We start from the raw sequence: 25,240 nt of genomic DNA, 5'->3' as shown, positions 1-25,240 counted from the left end.
CAAATCTGGCTGACAGCCCAAACAAAATCCTTTGCCTGTAGTTCGAGCAAGAAAAAAAATACACAATTATGTGAGCTGCCATCAGTTCTCCATCTGCTATGATGTGCTTAACCGCTTATCTCTAGCGTCTTCCGAGAGGTCAGCAGGAGACAGCAATTCTATTCCGTTTGCACAGGTTACTGTGGACCACTCACCATGGCAGCTGGTGGAGCTCCCCAAAAATCTTTACTCTGGGAACATAAACATACAGACGATTGGACGCTTTATACAAGAAAAAAATCAACCAAATATAGTTTTCCTTTTATATAAAAGCAGGTGACCATTTCACAAGTTTATTTCCCACAAATTAAACAGTCCACGTAGCGGAGGCGAAGCGTCAGATGGACCAGGAGCCCTTTGTAAAACCTCCCTCGGGTTACTGAATAGGGCATCAAAGGAAGCTGCATGTGTGCAACAGAAGTCTGAAGAGCGTAACTCCCAGGTACACATCACATTACACCACGCCACAGACAAGAGGCAATATTCAAGCTTCAAAACCAAAAGTTCTTGTTCCTGAAAGGGTCAAAGCTTCTTTCTGTCCACCCATTTTAGATTAAACATTGCTGCTCGCTGTTTCTCCTCTTCACCTGTAGAAATAAAGACACATGAAAGTAGGCTACAACGATCTATCTATAAAAAAGCAAAAGGCTGTATTAACTGGATTTCACAATGGCAATTATCTAACAGAACTGCTCTATATCTGGCAGGATTGCGGCTTGTTAACGTCGGTCTGTCCAGCGTGCATCTGCCATAATGTACAAGAAACTAGACTTGCACGTTCCTATACACAGGGCCAGTGCAAAAAGAAGATAACTTATACCATGCTATTTTTCCCGCAATGTGTCTGGGCTTGGACAGATACCAGGTGTATATACACCAGACAGTAGCCAAAAATGCAATGTGCACTTGGCCTAAAGAGTACCAAAAGTTACAGCACATGGCACACACTTATTTCTTGTGTGTAAGAAGAGACATCGTCCTTGATAAAGCAATGTGATTGATGGCTAGGTACCATCTTGCAGAATTTGCAAGGAGTTTGTGTGGGTTTCCTCCCACACTCCAAAGACACAATGATAGGGAATGTGGATTATGAGCCCCAATGGGGAAAGTGATGATGAGGTCTGTAAATTGTCTGAATTGTAAAGCGCTGCTGAATATGTTGGCTCTATATAAATAAAAAGATTATTATTAATTTGGGGGCACATGGAAGTTATGGGGTGTTTCTCCAGTATGGGTCTCTTGTCAGTAAGATGTCATGCCATAGACACACTTATAGGAGTAAGCAAGTTAAAAAAATGTGTTTAAAATCGAAAACTATGCATCTATTAAGAAAGTTGCTCTCATCTCGAGGAATCTGCGCCCGTCACAGGTCTTGGCAGCTCCAATTTCACCTGGTTTCCTGTGCCAATAAGTGACCAGTGCTCTGTGTGAAAGGGGCTGGTTGACTCATTTCCATAGCTAAGCCAGCCACCTCTACTAAGTCATGGTCTATGTATAAGCAGAGAATGGGCCTGGCTTAGCTACAGAACTGAGACAGGCAGCTTCTGTCACACACAACATTGGGGGAATTTTCTTATCTGAAGTATAAGAAGTATGTTACATTGTTACTTTGAATAAAAATTATTTTGAGCTGTATAACCCTTTAACAAAAACATTAGTACAAACATTTTGGAGAAAGGGTTTTCAAAAAGCGTACAGAAAAAAACATGGTGTGAAAAAAAGCTATAGAAAGCATGATAAAAACAAAAATAGACTATGGGCATCAAATGTCTTCTGAATCAGAATAGCTGATGGCATATACACTAATGAACCTACAGAAAGTAGATATCTATACCAAACGCACCCCAATTGTTGTCAGCGAATTTAACTGCTGGCCTTTTAATGACATCCCTTTTCCTCGAAATGGAGAGAAATTCATTAGCTGTAAAAAGAAAAACATATACGCAATTAGGGTAAATTCACACAGGGCACGAGGACAACAGGATAACGAGCATCTAAACACAGCAACTAAAAGATTTTCCATTGCTGAATAAAAAAAATTGTGTGTTCAACAGCTTGTCCAGTATGAGAAAACATGGCTGCTTTATACTAGAAGCAGCACCACACAATGTCTGGTGCCCTTGAAGTCAATGGATGAACTGCAATACTACAAGCAACCTGCAGTCAAGTGGTGGCGCTGTTTCTGTAAGAAAAAAAAGCCTTGTTTTTCTAATCCTGGATAAAACCCTTAGGTTTTGGGAATACAACTGTTAAAAAAATGAGTAACATGCCCAATTAAGAGGGATTGTCCAGTACTTCTGATAGCCTATACTTAGAATAGGTCATCAATATCAGGAGAGTGGGGGTGCAACACCTGACAATCCTGATAAGCTGTTCCAGGCACCGATGGCGTCCAGAAGGAATCAGTGTCTGACCGGAACAGCACTGATCCATCAACTGTATAGTACCCACACCAGGAACTGCAGCTCCTCCCCTATCCATTCAAACAGGAACAGGGGTGCAGTACCCAGCCGTGGCCACTGTGCAGCTCCGCAACTGATTACATCTGCCTGGCACCAGGAACAGCTGATCAACAGGGATGCCAAGTGTAGCTCCCCCACCAATGTGAAATATAGTGGGTACGGAAAGTATTCAGACCCCTTTAAATTTTTCACTCTGTTTTATTGCAGCCATTTGGTAAATTCTAAAAAGTTCATATTTTTTTCTCATTAATGAACACTCTGCACCTCATCTTGACTGAAAAAAACAGAAATGTAGAAATTTTTGCAAATTAAAAAAGAAAAAACTAAAATGTCACATGGTCATAAGTATTCAGATTCTTTGCTCAGTATTGAGTAGAATCACCCTCTTGAGCTAGTACAGCCATGAGTCTTCTTGGGAATGATTTTACAAGTTTACACACCTGGATTTGGGGATCCTCTGCCATTCTTCCTTGCAGATCCTCTCCAGTTCCATCAGGCTGGATGGTGAACGTTGGTGGACAGCCATTTTCAGGTCTCTCCAGAGATGCTCAATTGGGTTTAGGTCAGGGCTCTGGCTGGGCCAGTCAAGAATGGTCACAGAGTTGTTGTGAAGCCACTCCTTTGTTATTTTAGCTGTGTGCTTAGGGTCATTGTGTTGTTGGAAGGTGAACCTTCAGCCAAGTCTGAGGTCCAGAGCACTCTGGAAGAGGTTTTCATCCAGGATATCTCTGTACTTGGCCGCATTCATGGTCCTTCAATTGCAATCAGTCGCCCTGTCCCTGCAGCTGAAAAACACCCCCATAGCATGATGCTGCCACCACGTTTCACTGTTAGGATTGTATTGGGCAGGTGATGAGCAGTGCCTGGTTTTCTCCACACATACCGCTTAGAATTATCACCAAAAAGCAGGGCTGTGGAGTCAGTAAGCCAAACTTCCGACTCCTCAATTTCCATGCCACCAACTCCATGACTCCCGCATACATGGCTCATGTTTAGGTGATAAATTTACTGTAGCACAGATTCATCTCAGCTAAAAGTCTAGACCCTTAGATCAGGAATAGGACAGACATTTATAGGACATGTCATAACTTTCCCAAATTCTTATGAAAAAATATTCCCCACAAACTGCATTGAACTACTGTACCCAATTTATTATATATTTTCGGAGTCGGTCCATTTTATACCGACTCCACCAAAATGGGCTCCGACTCCACAGCCCTGCCAAAAAGTTCTATCTCCGTCTCATCAGATCAGAGAATCTGATTTCTCATAGTCTGGGAGTCCTTCATGTGTTTTTGAGCAAACTCTATGTGGGCTTTCATATGTCTTGCACTGAGAGGCTTCCATCGGGCCACTCTGGTGGAGGGCTGCAGTGATAGTTGACTTTGTGGAACTTTCTCCCATCTCCCTACTGCATCTCTGGAGCTCAGCCACAGTGATCTTGGGGTTCTTCTTTACCTCTCTCACCAAGGCTCTTCTCCCACGATTGCTCAGTTTGGCTGGACGACCAGGTCTAGGAAGACTTCTGGCGGTTGCAAACTTCCTCCATTTAAGGATTATGGAGGCCACTGTGCTCTTAGGAACCTTGAGTAATGCAGAAATTCTTTTATAACCTTGGCCAGATCTGTGCCTTGCCACAATTCTGTCTCTGAGCTCCTTGGGCAGTTCCTTTGAGCTCACGATTCTCATTTGGTCTCACATGTACTGTGAGCTGAGGTCTTATATAGACAGGTGTGTGCCTTTCCAAATCAAGTCCTATCAGTTTAAACACAGCTGGACTCCAATGAAGGAGTAGAACCATCTCAAGGAGGATCACAAGGAAATGGAGAGCATGTGACTGTCTGAGCAAAGGGTCTGAATACTTCTGACCATGTGATATTTCAGTTTTTCTTTTTTAATAAATGTGCAAAATTTTCAGCATTTGTTTTTTTTTCAGTCAAGATGGGGTGCAGAGTGTACTTTAATGAGAAAAAAATGAACTTTTTAGAATTTACCAAATGGCTGCAATGAAACAAAGTGTGAAAAATTTAAAGGGGTCTGAATACTTTCCGTACCCACTGTATATAATATAAAAATGTACTGGACAACCCCTTTAACTGGCTAAGGGGTACCGGCACACCTGCAGCTGACAAACACTGCCAATTCTTCCAGTGGACAACTCAGGAGGATATGATCCTAAAGTAAGGCCCCTCTGGCTCGTGACGCCAGGCCATGTGCAAATAGACAAAGCATCAACTAACCCTCACACACATTAAGAAGAGGTCCATGCAGACAAATATGGAGATAAAAGTCATACAGGTCTACACAATACTCACCTGTCGTCCGATTCATGGTCTCCCCATACAACCTTTCCTGGATGAAGGATTTTGCTCTTTGCTGCAGTAGATCTCTTTCACTGTACTCTTCCAACTGGACTACCTTGTAGTTATCCTGCAATCTAAGCCAAAAGAAAGATAATCAGCGCCCTACGAGGACAGCGCCATACTATTATTAGAATAGTAGACACTGCAGCATAACAGCCCCGCTGTCAGACTAAACACTTGCACGCTTCCTGTGAAACATGAGGACATTTTGCAGCTCAGTGACACAATGTTCTGGTTACTATGCTCAGTACAAGATACAATTCCAGAAGTCATGATGAAACCTCAGGACAAAACTAAACTATCTTCTGTTAGCGAGTTAATAAACACTTCCCATTGCGGACTATTTTTTTTCATCCCCGCCTTCCATAGACAGAGTCGTATGAGGACTTATAGTTTAAATGCCGCCATTTAATTTACTATATAATATAATGAAAGACAATAAAATAAATAAATCTTGGACTGGGAAATTTGAGAAACAAAAAATGCAATTCCTATTGTTGCTCGGGTGTCTTTTTTTTCCTGGTATTATCTGAGCAGTAAAAATTACCTTGTAAATTTATGTTTTATTCATATGATAAAAAAATCTAAATTTAAGCGTTTTCTTACATTTTACGGCTTAAAAAAATGAAATCAAATTTTAAATTATTTTTTTGTGTTGCTAAACTCTGAGACCCAAAACTTAGTTTTCTTTTATGGCAAACTTTTGAAGTACATAAGACTTTTTGATTGCTTTTTATTCAACTTTTAGACGTGAGGTGACCAAAATATATTAATTCTGGCATTGTTTTCTATGGCCTTCCATGTGTGGGATAAATGATATGATATTTTAACATTTCTGATCTCAAAATGTAGCAAGAACAAATATTTATAAATATGCAATATATTGTTATATATTTTATAATTTGTGGAATGGGAAAAGGAGTTTTTTTTTATATTTGTTTATATTTATTTAGTTTTTTAACCATGTGTTAATTTATTTTTTTTACTCCCCCTAGGGGACTTGAACATGCAATCACTTAGTCGCTTGTAGAATATACTTAAATACATCTGTATTGCAATTTTATCTCCCAGGATGAGGCAGCACTTCATGACAGCACAAAAAGATGGCAGACATAGGGGCATTTAATAGAGCCCCAATTGTAATGCAAATCCATCAGCATCACACAATTATGTGACAAGACAAAGGAGTGACAGAGGGGGCCACGCTTGGATGCCAAGGTCGCATCTGACCACTGCACATGGCATCTAAGGAGTGGTGGGGGCCATCTGCAGCCACTGCAGTTACAGTGGATTTTCATTGTACAATACCACCTTCTATGGAGGAGTGATAACTTGTACAAAAAGGACACATCACTATGCCAAGGCATATACAAATAACATAAAATACATACACAGACTGAAGTCAGGGCATTCGCCAGTTATGTGCCCTAAAAAGTAAAACCTAAGATCATAATTTCTGGTCTTAGGATCAAAATTACACAACTGGTACCTTTTTCGAGGTAGCAACTCCGTTGTGCGTTTCTTCTTCACACGCCCTTCATTCCCTGTCAGTATGAAAATTATATTAAGGTTTCAATTACATACCCAAAACTCTTCTCTTAACAATAATTTCAAAGTAAAAATCTGAGCAGGGAATGTTATTTTCCCAAGTTGGATCAGGGTTATATCACTCAAGTATCCCTTTTTTTTTCCATCTCTAAGTAAATGCTGGGGCATCAAAACAGGCAGATATCAGATCCCCGCTCCTCCCTGTCCAGCATTGCTGAGGAGCCATCAATCTGTAAATGTACAGAGTCTGCGTGCAGGAAAGGGGCACTATGTAATGGTACCTGTTTTATTCTGGCCTTCTAGCTGTTTACTTGGTTCCTCCCTTGAAAAAGAAGAAAGAATGATTACTTCGGAAATAATGATGAAACATTTATAAAGCCAAAGAACGAGTGGCAACGTTTGCACCGGCCTGATAATACCCTATTAGTCACCTAGAATCTGCCGCTTACTTACTGTTCACCCCCATCCACAGCATTCCCAGCAGAAGGTCCTATACCCATAATGAAAATGGTCCCTTTCCTCCTTGCTGACACATGTTTGACAATGGTTGCATAATAAATCAATGTACCGTTTCTCTGAAGCAGAGCTGATGCTTTGCAGGACGTCGTCTGGAAGTAATTTCTTTTTCTAAAACAAGGAAACGGATGTGTAAATGAGACAACAGTATAAGGAATATAACAAAGAACGACCTGCTCTCTGATCACATTCATATATTCCCTACTTTATAAAGCCCACATTCAGACTATTCTTACTATCAAATACACTAATGTGGAAGGCTTCATTAACATTTCCATGTTGCATGTACGTGTAGTTTCCTTTTTTTTCTCATGGAAAGAGCACGTACCCATTATTATAATCTATGCTGCTGTTCACAAGTCCAAGTTTTTTCACTGACCGTATGTTCATGCAAAAATCACGGAGATAGGTCTGTTTTTTTCTGGCAGCAAGGGCCAATACAAGTCTATGGGTCCACCGGGGATAAGAGCGGCCCGGACACCGGGGGTAAGAGCGGCCCCGCGGCCCGGACACCGGGGGTAAGAGCGGCCCGGACACCGGGGGTAAGAGCGGCCCGGACACCGGGGGTAAGAGCGGCCCGGACACCGGGGGTAAGAGCGGCCCGGACACCGGGGGTAAGAGCGGCCCGGACACCGGGGGTAAGAGCGGCCCGGACACCGGGGGTAAGAGCGGCCCCGCGGCCCGGACACCGGGGGTAAGAGCGGCCCCGCGGCCCGGACACCGAAACAAAACACAGATGACACTGGTAATATTTTTTTGCGTATGTTAACAACACTGTCATCTAAATGAGGATTGACGGACACCAACCTTAGGCCAGGCTCACACACATACAGTGCTCTATGTCAAGCACTATGTTGGGGTTTCTTTCAGGATCTCAAACAGTCACCATAGACACTGTCTGGCCTCCATCTTGCCAGAATTCATCTTTGTCAGACATACACATAAAAGGGTTTCTATCAGAATATCGATTTCGGGGGCTCGGACAGAAACCCCGAAATAGTGCTTGGCATAGAGTTCTGTAAAGGTGTAAGCCTAGCCTTACAGAGTCTATGCCACTAACCAGATCAGCAGAATAATATCTATTACGTGGATTCTACAGATTTTATACCTTTTGTTCTTTGAATAGCTCCTCTTTGCGCTTCCTCTTCTCCTTCAGTAAAGCCTTTTCTCTAGTCACAAAATATCAGAGAGGAATAACAAGTTACATAGAGACATTAAAATTGTACAGATCATTGTATACACGCAGTACATGGTGATGAGGCACTGCGACATCGCACCTACAGATTTCAATGGAGTTGCGACCCTGTAAGATTTAGTTGCAGATTGCAAGCCACATGGAAATTTGCCTCTACAGGCTTCAATGCAGGGCTGAAAATCAGTGAAAGGGGTTTTATTGATTATGTTACTTTTCATGGCAAGGAAGGACTTTGTAATTCATCTGATCACTCTTCATAACAATCTAGAGTTAAAGGGGTATTCCCATCTCCAAGATCCTATGCCAATATGTAGTAGGTGTAATATTAATAATATTAGCAAATACCTCCAATTACAAATGTAGTATAGTTTTTCTGATTCGCTATGTCTTTTTCCTCATGTGCAGGCATTGCAAGACCTTAGGTATCCATGGTTACGTCTACAAGCAACTCGCTAACTGTCACTATATCATTGATCATAACCATGGATACCTAAGGTCCTGCATTGCCCTAAATGGGGAAAGTTGTAGTTACTTACCGGTAACGGGATTTTTCGGAACCCATGACAGCACCACGAGAGGGGATCCGCCCACCAAGGACAGGAGAGTTACAGGCTTAAAAGGGCAGCACCTCTCTCTCGCCTCAGTTTAGTTTACAGAGCATGAGGACCACCAAGGTTAGCACAACAATTAAATTCACAACAATGTGCATATCCATAAAATTTTTCCATATCTTTTAATTTTTTATCACCTTATAAGCGTGAGATAGGATATACCTAAAGGAGTGCTCCCACAAACGTGAAGGGAGGGAATATAAGGGTGCTGTCATGGGTTCCGAAAAATCCCGTTACCGGTAAGTAACTAAGACTTTATTCGTTCACCCATGACAGCAACACAAGAGAATTACAGAGAGGAAAATTCTAGGGAGGGACCACAGCCTGGAGCACCCTTATCCCAAAGGGGAGATCGGTAGAGACATCCATATCTAACCTATAGTGCTTGTAAAAAGTAGTGGGAGAGGACAGGTAGCAGCCTTACATATTTCCTCTATGGAGACGTCCGTCTTCTCTGCCCATGAGGTCGCCACTGCCTGAGTAGAATGGGCTTTCAGGCCTTCTGGTACTTCCTTACCGGTTGACGAATAGGCAAGAGCGATGGCGTCCCTTATCCACCTGGCAATAGTGGATTTTGAGGCCCAATACCCTTTCCTAACCCCCTGGTAACATAAGAAAAGGGACCTATCTTTTCTGTAACACTCCGAGATTGCAAGATATTTGATAACGCATCTCCTAACATCAAATGTGTGTAATTTTTCTTCCTTCTGTTTTTTAGGGTTTGTACAGAAGAAGGGTAAAACTATCTCTTGGGTTCTGTGAAAACGAGTTGACCCTTTAGGGAGATAGGCTGGGTCTGGTTTGAAGATTATTTTATCTAATATTTCAGTGAAGGGGGGCGTGGATAGTGCTTGGATATTGCCTACCCTTCTGGCTGAGGTTAATGCGATAAGAAGTGATGTTTTAAGGGAGACAATATTTAGGGATGCTGACTCTAAATATTCAAAAGGTGGGTTGGTCAGTGCATTTAGGACCAACTTCAAGTCCCAAGGAGCCAGTTTAAATTTTACAACAGGCCTGGATCTAAATGATGCCTTAATAAATCGGGAGATCGAGTAGTTTCCTGCCAGATCACAGGAAAACAAGGTATCTAATGCTAAGACCTGAACCTTCAGTGTACTAGTAGCCAATCCCAATTCCAGGCCTTTTTGAAGGAATTCTAAAATATTTCCTATAGGTGCCCCTTCTTCTACTTTGGCATCTGAGAAAGATAAAAATTTTTGCCAGGTTCTAGCATATATCCTTGTGGTAACCGGCTTCCTACTACACAAAAGGGTTTCTATTAGGTTGGATGAAAACCCTTTTCTCTTAAATAATGCCCTTCCTGACAGGTTCCCCCATCAAGGACAGGAAACCAAACTGAGGTGGAAGAGAGTTGCCGCCCTTTTAAGCCTGTAGGTTTCCTGTCCTTGGTGGGCGAATCCCCTCTCTCATGGTGCTGTGATGGGTGAACGAACAAATCAACATAGCGAATCAGAAAATCTATACTACATTTCTAATTGGAGGTATTTGCTAATATTATTATTACACCTACTACATATTGGGATAGTATCTTGGAGATGGGAATACCCCTTTAATGCAAATTGCCGCTATAGAACCTGAAGGAGCAAAATTTGTGAAAACCAAAATTCGTGTCAATCTCAAAACGTTTGGCCACAACTGTATATACAAATAACCAGTCTTTATACATGTATACACAGCAGGCTATAAATCACCGCCCTTAATGCAAGCAGAGCTTTCCTCTCAGAAATACACCAGCTTACACTGAGTCCTAGGCTTTCTTACATTGCGGCTAGTAGCTACAACACAATATTTTTGTGTCGCTTTTGCTACAAGCAGTACAAACTTCTATCTGTAATTCACTGTATGTTTAAAGGCAGAGAATTCGGTTAACAGCAGACATGAACTTGCCTTCCATGCTGAATTTCACTTAACCACTTCACCCCCGAGCCTGTTTTCACCTTCATGACCGGGCCAAATTTTACAATTCTGACCAGTGTCACTTTATGTGGTAATAACTCTGGAAAGCTTCAACATATCCCAGCGATTCGGAGAAAAATTTGTTCAATATGACTTGCGTTTATTTGTGAAAATATCAAAACGTTTGGCGAAAATATTGCATTTTTCAAACTTTTCATTCTTAAGCCCTTAAATCAGAGAGATGTGTCACACAATATAGTTAATAAATAACATTTCCCACATGTCTACTTTACATCTGCACCATTTTTTAAACTATTTTTTTGTTAGGAAGTTAGAAGGGTTAAAAAAAAAATTCTCATTTTTCCAACAAAATTCACAATACCATTTCTTTAGGGACTACATCACATTTGAAGTGACTTTGAGGAATTTATCTACACATGTGGTGAGCACCTTGAACCCACAGGTGCTTCACAGAATTTTACGTTGATCTGTGAAAATGAAAAAATATATTTTTTTTTCACAAAAATGTTGTTTTAGGCTATGTGCCCACGTAGTGGTTTTTGTGGAGTTTTTACCGCCGCGAAAATGCTTGTAAAACCGTCTGCCATGCAAACTAATGTGAATTCGGATGTGCTGTGCACATGATGCGCTAATTTGCGCGACGAATTCGCATTGCTTTGCAAAACGCAGCATGACCATTTCTACCGCGATTACGCTGCAGCGTAATCGCGGTGTGTGGGGTACCTGGGATGAAGACGAGACTACAACTCCTCTTCATCCCGGCTACCATGCGGTGAAAAAAAGAAATAAAAAAGTTAAAAATAAACAAAACCTGTATATTCACCTCTCCGGCGGCCCCCGGTCTGCTCCCGGCCGCGTCTTCTCTCTTCAGCGTCCCGCAGTGTACTGTCAGGACCTGCGGTGACGTCATTTAGTCAGATGATGGTCGCGTGACCATCAGCTGACTACATGACGTCACCGCAGGTCCTGACAGTACACTGCGAGACGCTGAAGAGAGAAGACACGGCCGGGAGCAGACCGGAGGAGACTGGAGAGCAGACCGGGGGCCGTCGGAGGGGTGAATAAACAGGTTTTGTTTATTTTTAACGTTTTAATTCTTTTTTTTTTTTACTATAGATGCTGCATTTAAAGCATCTAAGTTGTTCACACATTATAAATCCATGCTGGTTGCATGGATTTATATTGTGTGATCAACTTGTCAAGCACTTTTCCAAGTGATGCTCAAAATCGCTTGGAAATGTGCTTGAAAAAACGCTTCTACCTGGCAGAAAAAACGCATGTAAATCTGCATGCGTTTTTTTCTGCCAGAGAGGCAAAAACGCTCTGCATCAAATCTGTTACGTGGGCACATAGCCTTAACCCGCAATATTTCCATTTCACAAGGATAGCAGGAGAAAATGGCCCCCAAAATTTGTTGTGCAATTTCTCCTGAACACACCGATACCCCACATGTGGTCAAAAACGACTTTTGAGGCACAGTGCAAAGCTCAGAAGGGAAGAAGCGCCATATTGGAGTTCAGATTTTGCTGGACTGGTTAGAGGGTGTCACATCATAAAATAAATGGTGTCATTCACAACTACATCTCGTCTCACAAAAAAAACAAGATCTCATACGACTAGATAAAGTTATAGCTCTTAGAAGAATGGCAGGAAAAACAAGAGTGTAAACATGAAAAAAAGCCCAGTTATGAAGGGGTTAAGTACTGGTGAGCCAGTCTGTAAAATAGTTCATTGCAGATAGATAAACTCTTACTACAGTCTGTTTCTTAGGCTATGTGCCCACGATGTAGAAATGCTCCGGATTTTTTCCTGAGCGTTTCTGCATCTCCCTGGCAGAAAAAACGCATGCGGATTGTACATGCGGATTGTACATGCGTTTTCCTGCCAGGGACATGCGGATGTGAAGCGTTCTTCACTTGCATTTCCTCATGCAGGTTGACAAGCGCTTTCCAAGCGATTTTAGCATCACTTGGAAAGTGCTTGTCAACTTGGTCACACGATATAAATCCATGCAACCGGCATGGATTTATATACTGTGACCGAAAGAATGGTAAAAAATAAATATATACTTACCTTCCGATGGCCCCCGCAGTCTTGCTTCGCTCCGTCCTTCCTTGCCGGCAGATCGCGGTAGACTACACTGAAGGACCTGCCGTCACATGACTATGACGTCAGCGAAGGTCCTTCAGTCCGTGAGCTGCCGGCAAGGAAATACAAGCGCAGCGGGGGCCATTTTTTTTTTTTTACAGGTTCTATGGTACCCTGGTCCAGAGGAGAGTCTCCTCTCCTCCACACCCGGGTACCATCCGCACATTGAAACGCTTGGATTCCGCATGTACAGAGGCAGTCTTGCGGAATCCATGCGTTCCAATGCAAGTCAATGGCGGCGAAAACGCAGCGCTCCCGCAAAATAATTGGTAGTGCTGCGTTTTTTTCCCGCAATGATAACCTGCAGCGGAAATTTCCGCAGCATGTACACAGCACATGCGGATTATCATTGGGGAACATGGCAGGCCTTCTACCATGCGTTTTTTAAGCGTTTCTGCAGCTTGGCCTGGAATAACTGTCTATGAGCATAAAAGTGTTTACTGAAGAGGCCGAAAATGTAAATGCTGCATCCTCCGCTCCCCCTGAGGATGAAATACATTACACACAAAGCGCCCCCTGCTGGTCACTCTTGGGATGTGATACATTACACACACAGCTCCCCCTGCCGGTCACTCTCGGGATGTGATACATTACACACACAGCTCTCCCTGAGGATGAAATACATTACACACACAGCGCCCCCTGCCAGTCACTCTCGGGATGTGATACATTACACACGCGGCTCCCCCTGCTGGTCACTCTCGGGATGTGATACATTACACACACAGCTCCCCCTGCTGGTCACTCTCGGGATGTGATACATTACACACGCAGCTCCCCCTGCCGGTCACTCTCGGGATGTGATACATTACACACACAGCTCCCCCTGCTGGTCACTCTCGGGATGTGATACATTACACACGCAGCGCCCCCTGCCGGTCACTCTCGGGATGTGATACATTACACACGCAGCTCCCCCTGCCGGTCACTCTCAGGATGTGATACATTACACACGCAGCTCCCCCTGCCGGTCACTCTCAGGATGTGATACATTACACACGCAGCTCCCCCTGCCGGTCACTCTCGGGATGTGATACATTACACACACAGCTCCCCCTGCTGGTCACTCTCGGGATGTGATACATTACACACGCAGCGCCCCCTGCCGGTCACTCTCGGGATGTGATACATTACACACGCAGCTCCCCCTGCCGGTCACTCTCAGGATGTGATACATTACACACACAGCTCTCCCTGAGGATGAAATACATTACACACACAGCGCCCCCTGCCAGTCACTCTCGGGATGTGATACATTACACACGCGGCTCCCCCTGCTGGTCACTCTCGGGATGTGATACATTACACACACAGCTCCCCCTGCTGGTCACTCTCGGGATGTGATACATTACACACGCAGCTCCCCCTGCCGGTCACTCTCGGGATGTGATACATTACACACACAGCTCTCCCTGAGGATGAAATACATTACACACACAGCGCCCCCTGCCAGTCACTCTCGGGATGTGATACATTACACACGCGGCTCCCCCTGCTGGTCACTCTCGGGATGTGATACATTACACACACAGCTCCCCCTGCTGGTCACTCTCGGGATGTGATACATTACACACGCAGCTCCCCCTGCCGGTCACTCTCGGGATGTGATACATTACACACACAGCTCCCCCTGCTGGTCACTCTCGGGATGTGATACATTACACACGCAGCGCCCCCTGCCGGTCACTCTCGGGATGTGATACATTACACACGCAGCTCCCCCTGCCGGTCACTCTCAGGATGTGATACATTACACACGCAGCTCCCCCTGCCGGTCACTCTCGGGATGTGATACATTACACACACAGCTCTCCCTGAGGATGAAATACATTACACACACAGCGCCCCCTGCCAGTCACTCTCGGGATGTGATACATTACACACGCAGCTCCCCCTGCCGGTCACTCTCGGGATGTGATACATTACACACACAGCTCCCCCTGCCGGTCACTCTCGGGATGTGATACATTACACACACAGCTCTCCCTGAGGATGAAATACATTACACACACAGCGCCCCCTGCCAGTCACTCTCGGGATGTGATACATTACACACGCGGCTCCCCCTGCTGGTCACTCTCGGGATGTGATACATTACACACACAGCTCCCCCTGCTGGTCACTCTCGGGATGTGATACATTACACACGCAGCTCCCCCTGCCGGTCACTCTCGGGATGTGATACATTACACACACAGCTCCCCCTGCTGGTCACTCTCGGGATGTGATACATTACACACGCAGCGCCCCCTGCCGGTCACTCTCGGGATGTGATACATTACACACGCAGCTCCCCCTGCCGGTCACTCTCAGGATGTGATACATTACACACGCAGCTCCCCCTGCCGGTCACTCTCAGGATGTGATACATTACACACGCAGCTCCCCCTGCTGGTCACTCTCGGGATGTGATACATTACACACGCAGCTCCCCCTGCCGGTCGCTCTCGGGATGTGATACATTACACACGCAGCGCCCCCTGCCAGTCACTCTCGGGATGTGATACATTACACACGTAGCGCCCCCTGCCGGTCACTCTCAGGATGTGATACATTACACACGTGGCTCCCCCTGCCGGTCACTCTCGGGATGTGATACATTACACACGCAGCTCCCCCTGCCGGTCACTCTCAGGATGTGATACATTACACACGTGGCTCCCCCTGCCGGTCACTCTCGGGATGTGATACATTACACACGTGGCTCCCCCTGCTGGTCACTCTCGGGATGTGATACATTACACACGCAGCGCCCCCTGCCGGTCACTCTCGGGATGTGATACATTACACACGCAGCTCCCCCTGCCGGTCACTCTCAGGATGTGATACATTACACACGCAGCTCCCCCTGCCGGTCACTCTCAGGATGTGATACATTACACACGCAGCTCCCCCTGCTGGTCACTCTCGGGATGTGATACATTACACACGCAGCTCCCCCTGCCGGTCGCTCTCGGGATGTGATACATTACACACGCAGCGCCCCCTGCCAGTCACTCTCGGGATGTGATACATTACACACGTAGCGCCCCCTGCCGGTCACTCTCAGGATGTGATACATTACACACGTGGCTCCCCCTGCCGGTCACTCTCGGGATGTGATACATTACACACGCGGCTCCCCCTGCCGGTCACTCTCGGGATGTGATACATTACACACACAGCTCCCCCTGCCGGTCACTCTCGGGATGTGATACATTACACACACAGCTCTCCCTGAGGATGAAATACATTACACACACAGCGCCCCCTGCCAGTCACTCTCGGGATGTGATACATTACACACGCGGCTCCCCCTGCTGGTCACTCTCGGGATGTGATACATTACACACACAGCTCCCCCTGCTGGTCACTCTCGGGATGTGATACATTACACACGCAGCTCCCCCTGCCGGTCACTCTCGGGATGTGATACATTACACACGCAGCTCCCCCTGCCGGTCACTCTCGGGATGTGATACATTACACACACAGCTCCCCCTGCCGGTCACTCTCGGGATGTGATACATTACACACACAGCTCTCCCTGAGGATGAAATACATTACACACACAGCGCCCCCTGCCAGTCACTCTCGGGATGTGATACATTACACACGCGGCTCCCCCTGCTGGTCACTCTCGGGATGTGATACATTACACACACAGCTCCCCCTGCTGGTCACTCTCGGGATGTGATACATTACACACGCAGCTCCCCCTGCCGGTCACTCTCGGGATGTGATACATTACACACACAGCTCCCCCTGCTGGTCACTCTCAGGATGTGATACATTACACACGTGGCTCCCCCTGCCGGTCACTCTCGGGATGTGATACATTACACACACAGCTCCCCCTGCCGGTCACTCTCGGGATGTGATACATTACACACACAGCTCCCCCTGCCGGTCACTCTCGGGATGTGATACATTACACACACAGCTCCCCCTGCCGGTCACTCTCGGGATGTGATACATTACACACACAGCTCCCCCTGCCGGTCACTCTCGGGATGTGATACATTACACACACAGCTCTCCCTGAGGATGAAATACATTACACACACAGCGCCCCCTGCCAGTCACTCTCGGGATGTGATACATTACACACGCGGCTCCCCCTGCTGGTCACTCTCGGGATGTGATACATTACACACACAGCTCCCCCTGCTGGTCACTCTCGGGATGTGATACATTACACACGCAGCTCCCCCTGCTGGTCACTCTCGGGATGTGATACATTACACACGCAGCTCCCCCTGCCGGTCACTCTCGGGATGTGATACATTACACACACAGCTCCCCCTGCTGGTCACTCTCGGGATGTGATACATTACACACGCGGCTCCCCCTGCCGGTCACTCTCGGGATGTGATACATTACACACGCAGCGCCCCCTGCCGGTCACTCTCGGGATGTGATACATTACACACGCAGCTCCCCCTGCCAGTCACTCTCGGGATGTGATACATTACACACGCGGCTCCCCCTGCCGGTCACTCTCGGGATGTGATACATTACACACGTGGCTCCCCCTGCCGGTCACTCTCGGGATGTGATACATTACACACACAGCTCCCCCTGCCGGTCACTCTCGGGATGTGATACATTACACACGCGGCTCCCCCTGCCGGTCACTCTCGGGATGTGATACATTACACACGCAGCGCCCCCTGCCGGTCACTCTCGGGATGTGATACATTACACACGCGGCTCCCCCTGCCGGTCACTCTCGGGATGTGATACATTACACACGCGGCTCCCCCTGCCGGTCACTCTCGGGATGTGATACATTACACACGCGGCTCCCCCTGCCGGTCACTCTCGGGATGTGATACATTACACACGCGGCTCCCCCTGCCGGTCACTCTCGGGATGTGATACATTACACACGCGGCTCCCCCTGCCGGTCACTCTCGGGATGTGATACATTACACACGCAGCTCCCCCTGCCGGTCACTCTCGGGATGCGATACATTACACACGCAGCGCCCCCTGCCGGTCACTCTCAGGATGCGATACATTACACACGCAGCTCCCCCTGCCGGTCACTCTCAGGATGCGATACATTACACACGCGGCTCCCCCTGCCGGTCACTCTCGGGATGTGATACATTACACACGCGGCTCCCCCTGCCGGTCACTCTCGGGATGTGATACATTACACACACAGCTCCCCCTGCCGGTCACTCTCGGGATGTGATACATTACACACGCGGCTCCCCCTGCCGGTCACTCTCGGGATGTGATACATTACACACGCAGCGCCCCCTGCCGGTCACTCTCGGGATGTGATACATTACACACGCGGCTCCCCCTGCCAGTCACTCTCGGGATGTGATACATTACACACGTGGCTCCCCCTGCCGGTCACTCTCGGGATGCGATACATTACACACGCGGCTCCCCCTGCCGGTCACTCTCGGGATGCGATACATTACACACGCGGCTCCCCCTGCCGGTCACTCTCGGGATGCGATACATTACACACGCAGCGCCCCCTGCCGGTCACTCTCAGGATGCGATACATTACACACGCAGCGCCCCCTGCCGGTCACTCTCGGGATGCGATACATTACACACGCAGCGCCCCCTGCCGGTCACTCTCAGGATGCGATACATTACACACGCAGCTCCCCCTGCCGGTCACTCTCGGGATGTGATACATTACACACGCGGCTCCCCCTGCCGGTCACTCTCGGGATGTGATACATTACACACGCAGCGCCCCCTGCCGGTCACTCTCGGGATGTGATACATTACACACGTGGCTCCCCCTGCCGGTTACTCTCGGGATGTGATACATTACACACGTAGCGCCCCCTGCCGGTCACTCTCGGGATGTGATACATTACACACGCGGCTCCCCCTGCCGGTCACTCTCGGGATGTGATACATTACACACACAGCTCCCCCTGCCGGTCACTCTCGGGATGTGATACATTACACACGCAGCTCCCCCTGCCGGTCACTCTCAGGATGTGATACATTACACACGCAGCTCCCCCTGCCGGTCACTCTCAGGATGTGATACATTACACACGCAGCTCCCCCTGCTGGTCACTCTCGGGATGTGATACATTACACACGCAGCTCCCCCTGCCGGTCGCTCTCGGGATGTGATACATTACACACGCAGCGCCCCCTGCCAGTCACTCTCGGGATGTGATACATTACACACGTAGCGCCCCCTGCCGGTCACTCTCAGGATGTGATACATTACACACGTGGCTCCCCCTGCCGGTCACTCTCGGGATGTGATACATTACACACGTGGCTCCCCCTGCCGGTTACTCTCGGGATGTGATACATTACACACGTAGCGCCCCCTGCCGGTCACTCTCGGGATGTGATACATTACACACGCAGCTCCCCCTGCCAGTCACTCTCGGGATGTGATACATTACACACGTGGCTCCCCCTGCCGGTCACTCTCGGGATGTGATACATTACACACGTGGCTCCCCCTGCCGGTTACTCTCGGGATGTGATACATTACACACGCGGCTCCCCCTGCCGGTCACTCAGGATGACATGTTACATAGATGAGTGCTGCTGAGGGACCACACATCACACTTACCTAGAGCATACGACCCGTTGGTCAGCCGATCACTAGAAAATACACGCGTCTGCAACCACCGGAAAGCTCGGTGATATGTGCCCTCTTACCTGCTGGCCGCCTCCCGTCTGACCCGCGCACTCTCCTCCGCCCGGCTCTTAGCGCTGTGGAAGGTCACCTCCTCCGGCGCTTCATCCTCCTCACTCTCCAGTTCGTGCTCAGGAGTCATGCTTCTCCGCAAACGTCAGCTGACCACCGGAAGAGGAAGACCAGAAACCAACAACCTGCACCAGTGTGATCGACGTGATAGTGAACGTAGAGCGCCCTCTGCTGCACGGGAGGAGCGCTGCAAGTCTTCTAACGCTACACTGCAGGAGCGCCCTCTGCTACATGTGAGGAGTGCTGCAGTGTACGGAAAGTTACAATGCAGCAGCGCCCTCTGCTGCAGGGGAGGAGCGCTGCAGTGTACGGAAAACCACAATGCAGGAGCGCCCTCTGCTGCAGGGAGGACCGCTGCAGTGTACGGAAAGTTACAATGCAGGAGCGCCCTCTGCTGCAGGGAGGACCGCTGCAGTGTACGGAAAGTTACAATGCAGGAGCGCCCTCTGCTGCAGGGAGGACCGCTGCAGTGTACGGAAAACCACAATGCAGGAGCGCCCTCTGCTGCACTGGAGGAACGCTGCAGTGTACGGAAACCCACAATGCAGGTGCGCCCCCTGCTGCACTGGAGGAACGCTGCTGTGTAAGGACAGTTACAATGCAGGTGCGCCCTCTGCTGCAGGGAGGACCGCTGCAATGTACGGAAAACCACAATGCAGGAGCGCCCTCTGCTGCACCGGAGGAACGCTGCAGTGTACGGAAAACTACAATGCAGGAGCGTCCTCTGTTGCACTGGAGGAACGCTGCAGTGTACGGAAAACCACAATGCAGGAGCGCCCTCTGCTGCACCGGAGGAACGCTGCAGTGTACGGAAAACCACAATGCAGGAGCGCCCTCTGCTGCACTGGAGGAACGCTGCAGTGTACGGAAAACCACAATGCAGGAGCGCCCTCTGCTGCACTGGAGGAACGCTGCAGTGTACGGAAAACTACAATGCAGGAGCGCCCTCTGCTGCACTGGAGGAACGCTGCAGTGTACGGAAAACCACAATGCAGGAGCGCCCTCTGCTGCAGTGGAGGAACGCTGCTGTGTAAGGACAGTTACAATGCAGGTGCGCCCTCTGCTGCTGGGAGGACCGCTGCAATGTACGGAAAACCACAATGCAGGAGCGCCCTCTGCTGCACCGGAGGAACGCTGCAGTGTACGGAAAACCACAATGCAGGAGCGCCCTCTGCTGCACCGGAGGAACGCTGCAGTGTACGGAAAACCACAATGCAGGAGCGCCCTCTGCTGCACTGGAGGAACGCTGCAGTGTACGGAAAACCACAATGCAGGAGCGCCCTCTGCTGCACTGGAAGAACGCTGCTGTGTACGGAAAACCACAATGAAGGTGCGCCCTCTGCTGCAGGGGAGGAGCGCTGCAGTGTACGGAAAACCACAATGCAGGAGCGCCCTCTGCTGCACTGGAGGAACGCTGCAGTGTACGGAAAACCACAATGCAGGTGCGCCCTCTGCTGCACTGGAGGAACGCTGCAGTGTACGGAAAACCACAATGCAGGAGCGCCCTCTGCTGCAGGGTAGAAGCGCTGCAGTGTACGGAAAACCACAATGCAGGAGCGCCCTCTGCTGCAGGGTAGAAGCGCTGCAGTGTACGGAAAACCACAATGCAGGAGCGCCCTCTGCTGCAGGGGAGGAGCGCTGCTGTGTACGGAAAACCACAATGAAGGTGCGCCCTCTGCTGCACGGGAGGAACGCTGCAGTGTACGGAAAACCACAATGAAGGTGCGCCCTCTGCTGCACGGGAGGAACGCTGCAGTGTACGGAAAACCACAATGCAGGAGCGCCCTCTGCTGCACGGGAGGAATGCTGCAGTGTACGGAAAACCACAATGAAGGTGCGCCCTCTGCTGCACGGGAGGAACGCTGCAGTGTACGGAAAACCACAATGAAGGTGCGCCCTCTGCTGCAGGGGAGGAGCGCTGCTGTGTACGGAAAACCACAATGAAGGTGCGCACTCTGCTGCAGGGGAGGAGCGCTGCAGTGTACGGAAAACCACAATGCAGGAGCGCCCTCTGCTGCACCGGAGGAGCGCTGCAGTGTACGGAAAACCACAATGAAGGTTCGCCCTCTGCTGCAGGGGAGGAGCGCTGCTGTGTACGGAAAACCACAATGAAGGTGCGCACTCTGCTGCAGGGGAGGAGCGCTGCAGTGCAAAGAATATGCAAGAGCACCAACATCATTGCGGAGCTGTCTTCCTTGTGCAGCTACAGTAAATCATATAGATTTGGTGATTTAATTCTTGACTGAATGAAAATTCAAACTGCAAAACTATTCAAGTGGTTTGATATCATGTACACTGACACATCCTGAAAGCTTGCTCATAAATGTATATTTATTCATTATTGTTCCCCAATCAGAATAATTGATGTTAAAAGGTGATCATTTTCTGACTAGTCCATAGAGGCCCTGACCAACTGAATGGACTATGTTCATACATACCGGTGCATCTCACTAAATTAGAATATCATCAAAAAGTTTATTTATTTCAGTTCTTCAATACAAAAAGTGAAACTGATATATTATATAGAATCATTACAAACAGAGTGATCTATTTCAAGTGTTTATTTCTGTTAATGTTGATGATTATGGTTTACAGCCAATGAAAACACAAAAGTCATTATCTCAGTAAATTAGAATACTTTATAGCAACAGCTTGAAAAATTATTTTAAAATCTGAAATGTTGGCCTACTGAAATGTATGTTCAGTAAATGCCTTCAATACTTGGTCGGGGCTCCTTTTGCATCAATTACTGCATCAATGCGGCGTGGCATGGAGGCGATCAGCCTGTGGCACTGCTGAGGTGTTATGGAAGCCCAGGTTGCTTTGATAGCAGCCTTCAGGTCATCTGCCTTGTTGGATCTGGTGTCTCATTTTCCTCTTGAAAATACCCCATAGATTCTCTATGGGGTTAAGGTCAGACGAGTTTGCTGGCCAATCAAGCACAGTGATACTGTTGTGTGTAAACCAGGTATTGGTACTTTAGGCAGTGTGGACAGGTGCCAAGTCCTGCTGGAGAATGAAATTTCCATCTCCAAAAAGCTTGTCCGCAGAGGGAAGCATGAAGTGCTCTAAAATTTCCTGGCAGATGGCTGTGCTGACTTTGGTCTTGATAAAACACAGTGGACCTACACCAGCAGATGACATGGCTCCCCAAACCATCACCGATTGTGGAAACTTCACACTAGACCTCAAGCAGCTTGGATTGTGGCCTCTCCACTCTTCCTCCAGACTCTGGGACCTTGATTTCCAAATGAAAATTGGAACTCTGGGACCTTGTGGAGTGCGTCAATGACTGCCTTCTGGACATCTGTCAAGTCAGCAGTGTTCCCCATGATTGTGGAGCCTACTGAAACAGACTAAGGGACCTTTTTAAATGCTTAGGAAGCCTTTGCAGGTGTTTTTTGTTAATTATTCTAATTTACTGAGATAACACAAAAGTCATTTTCATTGGCTGTAAGCCATAATCATCAACATTAACTGAATTAAACACTTGAAATAGATCACTCTGTTTGTAATGACTCTATATGAGTTTCACTTTTTGTATTGAAGAACTGAAATAAATTAACTTTTTGATTATATTCTAATTTAGTGAGATGCACCTGTATATGCACACACTATATGGAAACAAATGTTGTGACACCTGCACATTACATCTACAGGGGCTTTTAGGACATGCCATTCTAAATCTACAGTCATTAACATGGAGTCCCGTTTGCCCCCCTTCTCTTTATACCTATAACACCTTCCATCTTCTAGGAAGCTTTTCTACAAGATTTTGGAGGAGTCTATGGCAATTTTTGTCCCTTCATCCAGGAGAGCATTTGTGGGGTCAGACACTGATATTGGATGACAGGGCCGGGTTAGTAATCTCTGCTAGCATTCATACCAAAAGAGTTCGAATGTCAGTGCTCTCTGCGGCCGGTAAAGTTCTTCCACACCAAACTCCCCCATCAATGGCATTATGGACATTGCTTTGTGCACTGGGGCGCCTTCTCCAAACTGTTCCCACAAGGTGGAAGCAGCATTGGTACAAAATGTCTGAAGAGTTAAAGGGGCTGTTCACAACTCTGACACCTTCTCAATCCCTGTTTCCCCCCCAACCCCCTAGAATATAATAGCACCTATGTTCACCTCTGTCGCCAGCACCATTCCAGTGGTGTCAGCACTAGCCTTCCTAGGCCTTGCGTGACATTATGTCATGCGATCCCTGCAGCCAGTCAGAGCCAGCTTCACTCCCTCAGACAAGTCAGACATCTGGAGGATGCATCTCTCAGTTCCTCCAGATGTCAGTTATGTCCGAAGTCAGGGAGAGTGATGCCTGCGCTGATGTGTCATGTGATCCCTGTGGCCAAAGTCCCAGGAGAGCCAGTGCAGACACCGTTGAAACACCAGCCATAAACATCGGTGTTATTTTACTGGTGTGAAACATAGGGATTAAGAAGGGGTTGTCAGACTAGTGAACAACCCCTTTAAGATTTCCCTTCACTGGAACTAAGGGCCTTTGCCTACCTCTGTAAAAAAAAAAAAAAAAAAAAAAAAACACAGCAAAAAAAAAATACAAAACATAGGTTTATCTCTTCTGCACCAAACTTTATAGTTGGCATAATGTTGTGATGCATGTAACATTCTCCTGGCATTCACCAAACCCAGACTTGTCCATCAGACTGCCCGATAAAGAAGCAAATTCATCACTCCTCTGAACATGTTTGTTTCCACAGCTCCAGAGTTTTGTGGTGATGAGCTTTCCACCAGCTTGACATTGTGCTTGGTGATGTAAGGCTTGCATGCAGCAGCTCGGCAATAGAGACCCTTCGCATCAACCATGAAGTTTTGTGCTGATGTTAATAGCAGAAGAGGATAGGAACTGTGCAGTTACTGAGCTTGAAGAGCAGTGGTGACTTTTATGCACTATACTTCTCTGCGCTCGGCGACACCAATCTGTAATTTCGTGGCCAGGTTGTGTTCCTAAACACTTCTACTTCATATTATTCAGTTCATTGCGGAATATTAAAGAAGGAAGAAATTTTATATAATGACAGGTCACAATAGTGCCTTCCCATCATAGTTCCACGAAAATTCAGTGAGCCATTCTTTTTCACAAATATTAGTAAAGGCAGACTGCATGCCTAGGGGATGGATTTTATACACCTGGGGCAATTGAAAAGCAGTAATAGAATCATTAAGAGGTGTGTCCCAGATACTTTTGTCCAAAGAGTATTTTCCACTCATGCACAGAGCTGTAATACACTAGCATTGCAAAGCCAATTTATTGCAAGCTTGGTTTTTCAAAAGTACACAATCTAAAAGGGTGCTCTCGTTTAATGAGACTGCTGAAGATAAAAGGGGCTGTCGGGCCTTGGGGTACAAGTCTGCAGTCACTCTATATGCACTGTGAGAATGCTCCAGTGCCAGGCTAGGAGTAATCATATGACTGCAAGTATTCCATTTTCCTACTTCCAGCCACATTCTGACTAGACACGTCCGGCCCTGCTGAATACACTTGCATTGAACGAGGCCGTGCACGTCTAGTCGGCACGTGACTGTGTATGCAAATCATATACTTGCAGTCACACGCCCGCATCAGAGGATCCTCACAGAACATAGTGCGGAGTAAGGACAGTGTGACTGCAGACTTATGAATCCTCACAGAGTGATTGCAGACTTGTACCCCGAAGTCAGCCAACCCCTTTATGAATGAATTGAGCGGCAGTGCGGATAAT

General features: G+C 47.4%; 1 protein-coding gene across 1 annotated transcript; it reads right to left on the bottom strand.

Moving 5' to 3' along the window:
* Positions 1–288: 288 nt before the first annotated feature.
* NOL7 (nucleolar protein 7) lies at positions 289–19,784 on the bottom strand. Its single transcript, XM_073678790.1, has 8 exons — positions 19,472–19,784; positions 8,037–8,097; positions 6,981–7,039; positions 6,694–6,734; positions 6,354–6,408; positions 4,817–4,938; positions 1,883–1,960; positions 289–626 (listed from the first exon to the last, which is right to left on the bottom strand). Exons 1-8 carry the CDS (start codon positions 19,588–19,590, stop codon positions 562–564), a joined length of 600 nt encoding a protein of 199 aa, XP_073534891.1. The 5' UTR covers positions 19,591–19,784; the 3' UTR covers positions 289–561.
* Positions 19,785–25,240: the final 5,456 nt, after the last annotated feature.

This window comes from Phyllobates terribilis, unplaced genomic scaffold (assembly GCF_046119375.1).
Source record: "Phyllobates terribilis strain yellow unplaced genomic scaffold, ASM4611937v1 Scaffold_4__5_contigs__length_816908805, whole genome shotgun sequence".
Lineage (NCBI taxonomy): Eukaryota > Metazoa > Chordata > Amphibia > Anura > Dendrobatidae > Phyllobates > Phyllobates terribilis.
The sequence above is the reverse complement of the archived record's forward strand: the minus strand, read 5'-3'. Positions and strand labels throughout refer to the sequence as shown.